Consider the following 14,298-nt stretch of genomic DNA (forward strand, 5'->3'; position numbering starts at 1 on the left):
AAATCGTACGCCTAACATCTCCTCTGTCTATGGTATGCTAATTTTGGCCTAGAGTCCTAGAAGTTAATAATTAGCTGCTGCAGATTAGTTTTTCTTGCACTTTTATAAGTACGAAGCACGTATTCATAGGGCGACTGAGACAGCTGTTTCTATGACTCTGGACTGGGATAGGATTTGTGTTATGTCATGATTGATAACAAACGTGTAGGTTAAACGTGCAGCTTACAGGCTGTTGTTTAGAAGTGCATACAAACGTGAACAAAAGTCCATACGTTCGTAGGAGGATTCTATTGAAATGTCGGTTTGTCAACGGATTTCGTTCAGCTAGCCGTTGGTGGTAAGAGCCAACGTCTAAAATAACTGTGGTTACAGCTTGGCCACAGTTATAGAAAATTTACAGCGATAACAATGCAACGTCAGAGGTGGTATAACACAAGTACCAGTTCAAAATTAAATTGTGCGTAACTGCGTGTAATATAAAGCCCATAGAAACTCAGTTTTTCAATAAAAGGTAAATTTGCAATAGTTGCCGTAGAATAAAAAACGTTTGTTGTTGCTTTATTTAGTTTACCACGTAACCAATTACTTACATGAGAAACCTTTAAAAATACATAAAAAATTTCCAGAAGAGCGGTTAACATAGATATCATGATGAAGCAGCTAATGGACATCAAGCATTGCGGTGAAGGGTCACCATTCGGTATAGCAGCAACTGTTTGTGAAAGCTTATATGAATACGAAGTTGTTCCACCTTTGGCCAGAAAAATGAACGCAGAAACCAGAAAACGTTTTCGTGACTTTGACCAATTAAGAGGTATTTTGGTAATTTTTAATATGGTGGGCAACACTAAAAAGTAGGGAAGGAGGGAAAATACCGTTAACCAAAAGGAGTATAAAAAGAGGGAAACTGGTGGAGGAATGGAGGAAAACTATTTTGTACCTAAATTAAGTAAAGGGACGAAGGGAAACTATTCTACTCCGTCCCACCACCATTTCCCCTACTGTCCCGTGTCCCTCCACTTATTTTGAGTAAAAATAGTTTTCCTCTGGCCTTCCACCAGTTTTACCTTATTTTGGGTAAAAAGTCCACCAGTTTCCCTTCTACCCTCCTTTTAGTATCGGTATTTCCCCTTCTTTCCTCCCTTCCCTCCTTTTAATATTCAGTTTCCCTCCGTCCCTCATTTTAGTGTTGCCCCCTACGTTTTTTTCACATGGGACTATACAGAGAAGACGGAAAACTTTTTCCGCTAGTTGTCGGTAATTATTTATATTAAAAAATACGGGAAAATGAACAAAACAGCACTACAAGGTGTTAATAAGTGTAAAACAAATTAATTAAATAATAAAAAATACCTCTTTAAATACATAAAACACTAGTAAGAACATATTTCCCACATTAGGTCGGTTATATACGCTCTTTCGTTGTGTTTATTGTCGTCGAGTCTATGGTGTAACGGTTTGCGTGCAGTCGTAAACTCTCTTTGTTTCATTTTTAACCGGTTCGAGTCCCGCACAGTGAAATACTTTTTTATATTTTTTTTTAAGATTTTTTTTTTGTTTGATTAGCACGAGTTTGAGGTTAGGGGTTAGGGATTAGTGTTAGTGGTTTATATCTTATGTGTATAAACCGTGAAACTAACTGCTCCACATAGAATATAGAAACGAATTTGTCATCGCCTCCTCGCGGAAAAAATTTTCCGTTTTTTCTGTATAGCTCCATGTGTTTTTTTCTAACCATTGCCCATTAACCCCTGGCCTTAACTATGACTACCAACCTCTAACAGTTTCTACCAGCCTAATCTACAACGTACCAGAAGACTCTTAACCAGTGCCTTTAATAAATAAATTTTATTAATAAAACTGTAAGCTGTAATTAAAGGTTAGAGTTATTTTTGTGTTCATATAGAAACATTTTTTGTGTTAATAAGCTTAATGTTTTATACATTTAGTTGAATAATCTCTAAAATCTTAAAAATTAAAACTTCCTTTCAGGGAAAAATGCAGAAGCTGGCATGTTTTGGGATGTGGTGGTTATTACTGCGGCAGATTCAAAACAAAAAGAGGTTTATGAGATTCAAATATCTTCAAAGCTTAAAGTGAATGAACTACCTACATCAGCTGACTACCTGGTGGTTGCTGACCCACCTGGATATAAGATAGGTCAGTCCTTTTTTAAATTTTAGCAATACAAAGTAAAAAGGATTGACGCACTCAATCAATGATAATCCATATTTCCCAATCAAGTACCTACAACATAACCGGATTGTTTGAAAATGTTCCATAAATAAACCTTTTAATATGAAATTTTTGAGGTGAAACTAAGGAAAATAATTATCTGTGTATTACATTAATTCTGTGTTTGGTAATTTATAGTAGGGTGGGGAAAGATTGGACACCTTTTCATTCTGTTTTTCTTGACTTATTTAATAGTGTGTCCTTTCATTATTACGTCATTGTATATGCTCCAGTAATTGTCATGCCATTTGGTTGTGTTGTGTGTTGTAAACTGTGACTGTGACCAAAGTTAGTATAGACCAAGTTAGGAAACGGCGCTCGTGTCCGCCATTACGGAGCCCACAGAGCGTGAATCGCCTATACAAATGCATGGTCGGCATGTGTTCATTTAGTTCTTGTAAGCGATACAAAGCGAAAAAACACCTATAGCGGTTGTTTTATCATTTAAAATATATTTTCTAATATAAATTTTGTTATATAGTATTAAATCTAGAAATTAATGTGAAGTAAATTAATATTTTGACTGGTTTTCGGCGTACAGTGTGGTTTAACAGGGTACTTTACGTTGGCGATTAAGACTAGCAGCAATCAGCTTGGTTTACATAATAGTGTATGATCATACCTACGAATCTACAGAGCCATTCTTTACTACATTTATAATCCAACATGAGTGGACATGCAGCACCAAACTAGCAGATGAGGTGTTCGCGTTTTCCGATTTCATAAAGACCCGTAATGCAGAAAAGGTAGCTTACTAATTCAAGCAGAGGACCAAAAATAGTAACTCAGTATTGTTTTCCTCAATGTCACTTCGATATTAGGCAAATTTTACAAAGATACCTTAAGTTTCGTTGCCGGGTATACGTGTTAAGTTTGTGAGCCAAAAAGTAAAATCACGGCATTTTACATGCAAAACCGCAGCTAGATACACCAGTTTATGGTAATGTTATGCGTTTTTGTCTGTATTTTTATATTTTAAACATGTTCTTTTACATTTTTGATTAGTAAACTTGATATTTTCTGTTATTTTTTACTCTTTAATCGGTTGAGTGTTTAATAAAAGTTGATTATTTTTGTGAGGTTTGTTATTGTGATAAGATATAACGTTAGTAGAAAGCCATTTGTACGCGCAGAAGTGCTTGGTTTTTTGAAAATCGCAATATTTAAACGAAAAACAGCACCCAGCAATGATAAAATGCTATGCCGTGGGCTCCGTAATGGCGGCGACTATGACGTCATAGACGCAAAGACAATGGATAACAAAACTCGTTGTTTTACAATCCGTTTCCTAACTTGGTCTATACTAACTTTGACTGTGACCTCTAACCACGTGACTGTGGGTTTGCATGTTAAACTGTGGTCAGATTACTTATGATATCGTAGCGAACGCATGTAAATACAAAACTGCTACAATAGTAAACAAAGAACATTCAAAGAACCATAATACCGTATCTTCACGACCCCCACATAACGTTGTTAATTGTTTAAAACACAATTAAGGATATTCAGATATTACGTGCTAAAGGTGTCTTGCTATCTTTCACAGTACTAATTCATAAGTTATATATTTTCTATTTCCCCAGGAAATGGTGGCTCTACCATGGTGGTATTGGAATTTCTGCATAAAAAATATGGTCAAGCGTTTTCTGGGAAAAAGTGTATCATTATCCACGCAGGGGGATATAGTCAAAGATTGCTAATTGCCAGTGCATTAGGCAAAGTCAGTATATTTCTTATTTACACCAATATAAAGATACATTAGCATCATCGCAATGTATTCAATTCAGAGCTACCCATCCTCTTATTGGGTGTACCTTGTTATATATTATATATATAATACATATATATATAACTAATAATAAAGTTTCTTGGGTGAAATGGGATACAAGGACATGTATTGTACATTATGTACAGCACATATATATGTATATATATATATATACGTGTGTCGGTGTGTGTGTGGTATTATGGTCAGAAGAAAAGATTAACTGAAAAAATTAAACAACTAAAAAGAAACTATTTTTTACAATGCGTATAATTTGCCCAATCAACTGCCTATGCTCCTACCATTGCTTTGGTCATTTTGCACACAGTAGGAACAGAATTAGTACTTTGTACTTTGTTCTATAGAGTAGAGTCCTACAGCACAGCATGCAAAGGTACCTTAATATCATTCAATTAATGTATATTACAAACAAAAACAGGTTTTTACATCCGTTCCATTAAATGAACCACTCTACCAAACGTTGGAGTTAAAGTTGGCATCTTATATTGATTTTCCAAAGAAAATTAGGACTGGTGGAGTATTTGTGTGTTGCTCAGATACTTTTGAAACTTACACTGACTGTAACAAGCATTGGGATTTTGCTGCGTCAGGTAAGCAGAGTATGATGTGACTGGAATATGATTGTGGTATCTTAGTATGGGCGTCCCACCACATGTGTGTGGTGCGAAGCGTACAGGAATGTTATTTTCTGTTGTTTCTTCCCGTAAAATATTGCCTTGTGTGGTTTTGCGCTCTTAAATGCACCGCTCAAAATAAAGCATTAACCGATTCAGTATCATGTTAAGAAACACATGCTAATAAAAGTATGAGAACATGATAGAAATGCAACCAACTTATGCTGACCAATTGACCATATTAAATTTGATTTATCAAACATCTCCATTTAATTTAGTTTGATTTTAGTTATTTTTCCATTAAAGGCATGACAGGACTTGCCCATCCTTCCAGCATAACCATTGGAACAACACATGGTGTATATTTACTTGACCACGATGCACCGGTGACCAGCCTCATTCGAAGCTGCAAGAAATTCCTTCACAAACCATCTGCCGAGCGCATGCGTGCCACACCTGGCTGTGTTCTAACCACTGCTTCTTCTGAGATAGTTCTAACAGACAGTGCTTTCTTTATGGCTCCCGATGTTTGCAATAAGTTGAGACTATTCTACAATTCACACAAACCATTGACATGTGAGATTGATGCTTATGGTGATTTTATGCAGGTATGGGTTTTTCTGAAAATTTCCATAGCTGCAGTTCAAAGACTGTTTTTGCTTATATTTTGTTTTAAAAGTGTTTTCAAATTTTTATGTTTTTAAATATTTTTTTAACAGCAACAACTTTAAAGTTAAGATGTGCGCTTTTGAAATAATTATCTTTATACTTAAACAGGCACTTGGTTCAGAGTCAGACAACCAGTATATTACCAATTCTGCAAACGTTGTGTGCGAGACAGACTCCTTGGTAGCACTGAGACAGAAAGTGTACGAACTTTTGAGCAACACCTCATTACAGGTGGTTTGTCTAGCGTGTGTCAATTCAGACAAGAATACTGAGAATGTGACATCTCATTTTTACCACTTCGGAACAACTGAAGAATACATGGAAACTCTTACAAAAGATACAACCTTTCTTAATCTGGTAGGCTCAGATGGCTTGGCTTATTCAGCTGGTGTCCCTTATTCATCTGTACCTGATCTGAGCACCCCGATGCTTGAAAGTGACACGCCACAAGACACAACACCAAATGTACATGGTTTAATGGGCACCATACAACAAAAAGTGAAGCGGTGTATGTATTCAATTGCTGCAACAGTAATGTATAGCACTGTCACAATTGGTGATGGAACTGTGATTGAATATTGCAAGCTGAAAGAAAACGTTTCCATTGGTTCAAATTGTGTCCTAAGTAACTGCATGCTCAAACCAAACACTAAGTTGCCGTATGGAATGTTACTTCATACACTTGCTATAAGCACAGCTGATAAAGAAGGTTCATGTGGCAGAGTTCAATATGTCACAGTTGTGTTCTCTGTTCACGATAACATGAAAAGCTTTGTTGCTGTTTCTGATGCAGCTAATTTGACGTACTTGAAGAAACCATTAAAACATTGGTTTCAAAACCCAGAGTTAGCTTTTTCTGGAGTTAAGGCAAGTAGAGGTAGTCTATGGTATGCAAAGCTGTTTCCGGTGTGTGATACTATTGAAGAATCCTCTCAAAAGTCCATCAATATGATCATGCAATTAAAAAGGAACTCTAAGATTGGAGTAAAAACCTCTCTGTCGGAGGGACTTCTTTCAATGGATGATGCATTAAAAGTGAAAAATGTAACTGCCATGTTGTCCTTTCGACTGCAATTACTAAAAGAAATCCAGCATACCCGATCTAATAACAGCATCGCTTCATCATTTCAAGGTTGGACAAATACTTACCCTACTATGCTGCAGAACCGCACCCCACTAATGTAAAAGACATTGGGGTAATTTGCCAACTTCAGCACCAATTCCAGTCTTTAGGTCTGATGCTGCCTGGGACAAAATAACATATATTTATATGTTTAAAAATTACGGCGAAGATCATAACATTTAAAAATGGAAGAGCAGGGAATCAACAGCAAATTGTTAAGACACGATATGGTAAAATAGATTGTAAATAACATGTATACAAAATGTTCCGAGTGCAAATGTTCACTGTAACATAAACTTATGTTATTGTGCAATATTAACCTAATGCTCTCATGGCTGTTGTACGTAATTTTTGTATCTTTAATGTATTAGATGTTCCGTAATCAGAAACACGTTTTGATCTTCATACAAGAGTGAAACACTCTTTAAGTAAAGTAATTATTGTTACTTGTTATTATTATTACATTATACACTTCTTTTATAGATGTAACAGTTTAATTATTGTTTTTAAAAGGTGTACAACATTTATAATCACCTGAATATGTGTTAGAATACTGTGGGACAGCATAGAATACGTTACCACCTATTTCCCACATTTCCTGTGTATTAACAATTACCAATGCTCTTAAAGTCCCAGGGTTCTATAGTTTTTTAAATATTCCTTGTTTAATGCAAAATGTAGTAAAAACAATTAATGTTTCATCTTACCCCAACCTATTTTATGTTATTTTCACAATTGCAAGTAGTCTGGGGTAAAATGGGAGATTTTTTTGATTCTTGTTTTCTTCCATTTGGTAGTAACCAAAAATATATACAGAATTGTAGAAGGATGGGAGAAGATGGGACACCGTGGCACATAATATCCCTAAAAATGTTCTTTGTTTACAAAACAGAATGAAAGTGTCTCATCTCCCCTCACCCTACTATACTATAAAAAAACTTTGGTAATTGAACTTTGTTAATTGTTAAAACACTATCCGGAAATGTAATTTAGTTAGCTAACAATATTCCATCTTTCAGCAAAGTACTAATATTAAAAGTATGTTTATATTCGTTCAACCTAGAAATGTATCATATTTTTATAAAGGCCTAACAATTACGGCAACTAAAGAGTATTATAAATCAATGGTATATAGAATGTCACGGCAGTGGGTAATTCTAATACTGTCTGATCTCAAGTGTCATCTGCGCTGTCATCTTTTTTTCCGAATTGCTATTTGAATGCGTGATTTTAATTGTTACCGTTGCTATTATCAAAAGTTACGCAGTCTCTTGACCGGTTGGGCACATTTGCTTCACTGTAAAACTCGTTCTATGACTACAGTATTGTTTCAATAGGTTCGGAACTGTATTAGCGCACATCTAGGTAACATTTTACCCCAGCGTACATAAAGCTTCTCTACAGCGTTGTTTTACGTATATTCACACGATGCGGAAGATAGAAAGGGCAGTGAAGACACTCGGTAGAAATGGCGATGCATAAATAGCGGTCGGGCACAAAACATGAACAAAAGCGTGCAGTGATTTTTCTACATAGGACGTAGCATATATGCTACTTTGTCATAAACTTAGCAATGGGTAAATACATGTGGATGTAGTTTATAACTACTTAGTAGGTGTTTCCCATCACAGTGCAAATCTATCTTCTTGTTAACATTCTGCTACCCAGCATTTAAAAGATTCATCAGCTCGCCATGTCTGTAAAATGAAACGAGCAAAATGATATAGTTCTGTGTGGTAAGAAGGGACACATCAAGCAAATACTATTTGAATATCCCGATCGTGTTTTAAACAAGTAACAACAGTCTATGGTGGTCGTGAGAAAACGTTTTTATAATTTTTTGAATTTTCCTAATGACAAATGGGACGAAAAAATAAATCGAAAATGATTTCCATCTTCCCCCACCCTACTATATCTGCATTTAAAACTCACAATCAATGTTAATCCATTCAGCAAATCGTTCCGTCATCAAATAATTATACAGTAGGTTGGGGGAAGATGGGACACCTTTTAACTTTGTTTTCTCGTCCCATTTAGCAGTTAACAATAAACAATCAAACATTTATAAATCTATATCTTCACGGCTCCCATAGACCGCTGTTAATTGTTAAAAATACGATCAGGTTATCTGGATATTTTGTGCTAGAGGTCCCATCTTCCCCGACCCTATTATATTACATTCTAACCTTTCGTTTCTTGCACGGATACTTCTTTTTCTTGCAAGTGGATTTTGATTTCACGCACCTACCAAATGAACGCATACATTTGAAGTCATTCACTTTACACTTGTTGCACTTCGGGGTGGGAGTTATAAAACAAGCTTTGCATGAAGTGTGTTGACAAACGCCTTGACAAGGATGCTGCATTACTGCGTTGTTTCTGAAAAAAAACATTTTTTTATTCATAGCGTGTATAACGACTGTATAGTTTTGTAAAAAGACGTCCTTCGTTTTTTTTACTCATACGAACTTTATAAGTTTTTCATTATGTTATTGTTGGACGGGGTAAGATGGGACAGGTCTTCAATTTCTTTTCTTCGTTTGTAAAAAACAAAGACTATTTACATAGAATTATATAACTGTAGCCCCGCGAATCTAAAAGAGTGTTGTTAGTTGTTCAAAACACGGTCTGGATATGTATAGGCTTCAGGTTATAACAGTATCCCATCTTGTTCCACAGTGCTACATATTGAACCGCTATGAAGACACAAAGTATATATTCGTTGGCAGTTCGTTAGTAAACGAACCTGGCAGAGCAAATTGCATTAGGTTGGGAAAAACAATACTCCGCTGAACATTCTGGTCTGCATGATGACGTCGGGTCTGGCGTTGGCTGGGCAATTTGATCGCCTGTTAAAATATGCAACTGAATATAATTAAACGAAATATGTTTTTTAATTAAAATTTTGCCGTGTGTAAAAATCTGGTTAGTTGCTTTATAGTTCGGTGCCGTCGGTCTGTACACGCAGTTATAGAGCATCAGATTAGGTTATTTTTAATTCAATCTACATTTATGAAAAACTGTGAAAAGTATTTTTTACTAACAACCGGCCTGCAAATACCGGTATAGTACAAAATATTTAGCCATATTAAATTTATATACTTTTTGCGCTTCGAAATTGTTTCACAAAATGCTAGGTTATTGCGACACTATATTATTTTACCGAAATATTGAGTAATTTGTTTTACTGTAAAAACCGTGATAAACTCCGTGTGGTAATTTATACAGACTATAATCCATACTCCTGTCAATCAATCAAGTCCGTAACATCAAGTCACAAGAATTTGAATTGAATGCTCTTTGTTGATTTCTATTTACCACACAAAGAGTCGGTTCGCTCATCAAACAAAACCGAAACGTTTAAGTGTGTGAAGTGTTCGAGCTGTCAAGCTCAAACACAAAAAAGGAAACTAGCCGCCCTAACCTCCACCTGTGCGCCACACACGTACATTCCCAAATAAGATGCAAGCCATAGATGCCTTGTGCCGAATTGAAACAGTAACGAGGCCTTGTGAAGTGAAATTTTCACACGTCATAACGGCACGCCCACACCGTCACAGGTTATTACAAAGTCAAGTACGCGAGTGTAAATAAAATGGGGGCCCGCAACTAATCACTCACGCTCGGCGGTTTCTTTTAGGATTTGGGCCGTTCTCCATCTCCTGGAGTATCAGATCATTCCACGGAGCGACAATTTTCCCACGAATAAAGTTCGAAACGTCCTCTCAATATGACACATAGGACACTCACACCCATAACGATATGACGACGAAGGTCAAAATAAACCGAGCCCAGATGGGCACGTTCCATTAAAATGTGTTTAGTAAACCCAAAATCAAACCACTAAGTGTAATAATTGCTGAGATATTTGCAACAATCTATTTAATTCTGTGTCTGCTTCATTCAATCCAATACGGGCGGAGTGGATTTAAGTTTAACAGAAACACAAAATATCGTTCGTAGGTTTAACCTCTGGTATACGTTTGTTTTGTAATCGAATAGTATTGTGTACACAACGTATACTGATCTTGCGGCAACGAGATTAAGATATATGGTTTAATCTACTATAAGAGCCTTTTATGGGATTATGAAATTGAAGATGCAACGCTGTTACGTGTGAATTTTGTTTAGCTTTCATTTTTGTTCCAATTTTTTCTGCGTCATTTAAGTGACCTTAGTCGGCCCTTTTGCAATTCCATTATCCGCCAACTTTACTTTGGTGGGAATACCTTTCACCCCGACTAAACGGCTTCGCGTGGCGCAGCTGGGTGCTAATGCAAAAGACATAAAAGGGTGAATCGTATGGCTTACAGGCCATGGCCCGGAAAAACGTCAAAGGGCCCGCACATACAGCAGTGTGAGTTGCTTATCGGCCACACAGGATGTTACGTGTGACCAGCAGCGTGTCCTAATATTAGTTCTCGCTGTCCTTACTGACCAGGAGTCATTCAGTGGCGCACTGGCGCTGCGATAAAAGGGTGGTAATCTCTGATAGAGACATATTATTCCACCGCTATTGAAACTTCACATAGACCCGCTATCGACTAACCTAACATTGCCAGATAAAGACACCCAATGTTATGACGGCAAACAATATTGTCCAACACTTCCTTGTCGAAAAATTTGACTAATCTCCTAATTTATTTCCTTTCGGCGGCACTGTTCACGCATTGAAACCCGGATAAAGATAAAGGGTTTTATGTATGCACCCCCGATATCAATTCGCCTGAGCTTTACTCTTAACTATTAAATTTGTATTGTATAGTTTTTTTTTATTATTATATATTCATGCAATTTTGTTTCATATACAAAATTAATAATTTTTTCATTGTAAAATTTTAACCCTTTTGGCCGCGTGATTGTTTTTCGTAATTTTTACTTTTTTGACCAGGTCTCACTTGATTGGATTTTGCAAGCAAAGCATAGCAGCTAGACCAAGACTTTCTTTAGGAAGTTTGTGCAGTATGAAATTATCTTCAATATCATATTTTTATTTTTTGATGACGTCATCAATTTTATGTAATCTTAGATTATGGAATTCTTTAGAAAAGAACAAAAATATTAAAATATAATGTATTACAAACTTAATTGATCAGTATATGTAAAAAACCTTCTTTTTGATGTATAATTTGTGAAGTTACCTGCATCATAAAGGACTTTTATATATTCATTCTTGATTATTAGGCTATATATTGATGCAATTTTGTTTTATATACCAAATTATTAATTTTTTTGCTGTAATTTTAAAACACTGCTCTATACCTAAATTGTGTAAAATGTTTGTTTTTGCAAAATATTCTGAACTAACGAAAAACTTATAAGCACTTTTAACGTAGGGCTTATTACTACAGGAAATATCCCCAGTAGCAAATAACGTACTAACCTCTGCGACATGTTCCTCTCAATTCGAGCGATTCTGGTGACGATGACCTGGACCTATCAATGTCAAAGACATCGTGTACTGATCGCCGGGTGGGCGATGCACCCGACCTATTACAAGTTAGGCCAGCACCGCATTTTCCCAAGTACAAGTTCCTCCCGCCACAACTTTCGCCCTCCAGCTTTGCGCAGTATTGACAACAGCCGCAGAATCCGGTCACAACGCCACCGTCGCATCTGAGGGTCCCAGGTTCATGTAGGCACGACATTCGTGAGCAAGGAGCGCATGCTATGGGTCTTGAAGATTCGGGATTGTCGGACGAGCTACTGATACTCGGTAGCGGAATTGTCGGTTTCGGACGCCTGGATCTCCCACATCCGTCCAAAGAATCTCGACAATGTTTCCTCGGTCTTCGACCACCTTTCCGAGCATTTGTGTAGTAAGGAGACAGCATCAGTACTAGGAGAACCAAACCAATCTTTGCCCCAACGATCTTCATTCTCATTCGATAAGGCACTGATGTAGTAACACGCGGTTGGTATAATTTTTTTATACAAGTTGTTGTACTTATATTTCCCTGTACAAGGCTCGTAGCTTACATATGACTGACGCAGATTGTGAAGCCGTAAGCTGGCTTTATAACCGTACAGTTTTACCGGCGAAGAAGAAGGCCGAAGTTTACACAAACTACGACGCCGGAAACTGGAAGCGACTGTTACGACCTGCTTTTTTCAGGTTGCTGTGTCTGTGGGACAACTTTGCTCCATTTCTATGCGTATTAAACATTTAAAAAAAGCGCCCCAAAAGATTTAATTAGCATCACGTATTTAGCGGATGAATTAGTTAAGTGAAAGGGCAACCGCAAAGTTAAAAGGACATAAATAAACAAAACACCGCAAATTTTGATCGATGTATTCTGTGTGACCTTTCGCTACATGATATTTATACAATGAAAACATTGTTTAGTGGTAATACTTGTCAAATTAATTAGACTAAAATGATGATCTGCGGAATCTGAAATTGACAGATTGAAATGATTAGCTAACGTGATACTGTTTTGTCAGCACTCGCCTTAGTAATACGCTTGCTCTATATTGCTCTTGATGTGGTTTCTGATGTAAATATAAAGTTCTATGGCCCAATCACGTTTGCAGTTATAAACAGCACACAAAATAAACAAAGCATTTTGCATCGAATATAGAGGCCACACATTTTCTATCCATTAGCACATAAATGATCAGAAATTAAGTTAAATTATATTTCGGATGTTTTTTTGTCACTTTGTTTTACAATGTACCATTTTTTGAGCAGTAGTTTAAACTATATATAGGCCTCATTGTTAAAAACGCCAACTACGCTACGCATGCTCCGTATAACGCGTATGATCTCTTATTAGGCAGAAATGCCTTTTTGGATGAGAATCAATCGTTTTTGGGATAAAGGGATTCAAAACGGCCGACGTGGAAAGTTCGGTAGGTCTCGGTGGTCTACAAATATTTCAATCATGATCCAACTCCACCCCTTTAAATCTCGTATATGCGCACAGAAAAACCGTGTTCATATGGGGTTTGCATGTGGGACGGTAGTGGAGTTTCGAAATGAACAAAAAATCACTGTTCTTGTTCAATAAAACCTATCGAGGCACGCCTATGTCATAGGTCCTATGACTCACTCTGATTACAGAGCCTCGTTTGTGCTTGCCAAATCTATGCTGTGATCCTCACCGACATTACACCGTTCTACTGTGATAGTCATCAGTTCCTTTCTTGACATCTGTAATGGGCGGTAAATCGGAAATCGTTTCGAATTATACACGCTTCTTTAACCTGAAGGATAAGCGAACTTGTTGTGAGGTTTCTGATATTAGCCTGCTTAAGACAGCAGGTTACGTCATTGTAGGTTACATAAATTCAAGTACGTACACATAAGAAAACAAATAAGGTCCACGGTAAATTAATAACTTACCCATTACAATAACATTGGAAAGAGTTTCAATTTAGATTAACCAGTTTCATTCTTCTGAGAACGTTTTTACAGAACTAATCCCAAACCCAGAAATTCACAACCTTCACAATCCTATACCAGAAACAGCTAGAAATCGACATGGTCTGGCAAAAGTATTTGGGCGACCATTTCACGTGGCGTCCTGTAGGTTACGTTGTGATAATGGTTTTCTTTTAGGTTGTTTAAATAAACTGCTTACTGTTTTATAACTTTTTATATACTTACCGTTTGTGAGTAGTGCAATAAAGCTTAGTTTTAAATTATTACAGTTCGAACGCAGGTTTTAAAACTAGTGTCTTTTTTTTGTTTAGTGTACCGTCATCAACAGCCCTAACCAAGCTAAGCAACTACAGCATATAAAGTAATACTAAAAAGTATTAACAGTTTACTTTATAGACCATGAAATCATAGATGAATAATCTCAGATACTGTTTATTCTAGTCCCCGACGTGACAACGTGATTTGGAAACAATGAATAATGCTATAT

The 14,298-nt window shown here is 36.6% G+C and overlaps 2 protein-coding genes across 3 annotated transcripts; one reads left to right on the top strand and one right to left on the bottom strand.

The window, feature by feature from the left end:
- Positions 1 to 185: 185 nt before the first annotated feature.
- LOC149736431 (fucose-1-phosphate guanylyltransferase-like) lies at positions 186 to 7,713 on the top strand. Of its 2 annotated transcripts, none has more exons than XM_089876912.1 (7): positions 186 to 337; positions 627 to 814; positions 1,993 to 2,160; positions 3,819 to 3,955; positions 4,440 to 4,611; positions 4,942 to 5,243; positions 5,413 to 7,713. In XM_089876912.1, the coding sequence occupies exons 2-7, from the start codon at positions 649 to 651 to the stop codon at positions 6,487 to 6,489; spliced, it is 2,022 nt and encodes a 673-aa protein (XP_089733038.1). In that variant the 5' UTR covers positions 186 to 337; positions 627 to 648; the 3' UTR covers positions 6,490 to 7,713. The 2 variants fall into 2 exon arrangements, with proteins under 2 accessions (XP_089733038.1, XP_089733037.1); XM_089876911.1 differs by having other exon boundaries at positions 199 to 511.
- A 39-nt stretch (positions 7,714 to 7,752) lies between these two features.
- LOC149736432 (uncharacterized) lies at positions 7,753 to 14,236 on the bottom strand. The gene is made up of 5 exons (XM_089876932.1): positions 14,037 to 14,236; positions 11,811 to 13,633; positions 9,174 to 9,276; positions 8,614 to 8,806; positions 7,753 to 8,124 (listed from the first exon to the last, which is right to left on the bottom strand). The coding sequence occupies exons 2-5, from the start codon at positions 12,310 to 12,312 to the stop codon at positions 8,077 to 8,079; spliced, it is 846 nt and encodes a 281-aa protein (XP_089733058.1). The 5' UTR covers positions 12,313 to 13,633; positions 14,037 to 14,236; the 3' UTR covers positions 7,753 to 8,076.
- Between the last annotated feature and the right edge of the window lie 62 nt (positions 14,237 to 14,298).

This window comes from Ciona robusta, chromosome 4, assembly GCF_009617815.1.
Source record: "Ciona robusta chromosome 4, ASM961781v2".
In the NCBI taxonomy this organism is placed as follows: domain Eukaryota; kingdom Metazoa; phylum Chordata; class Ascidiacea; order Phlebobranchia; family Cionidae; genus Ciona; species Ciona robusta.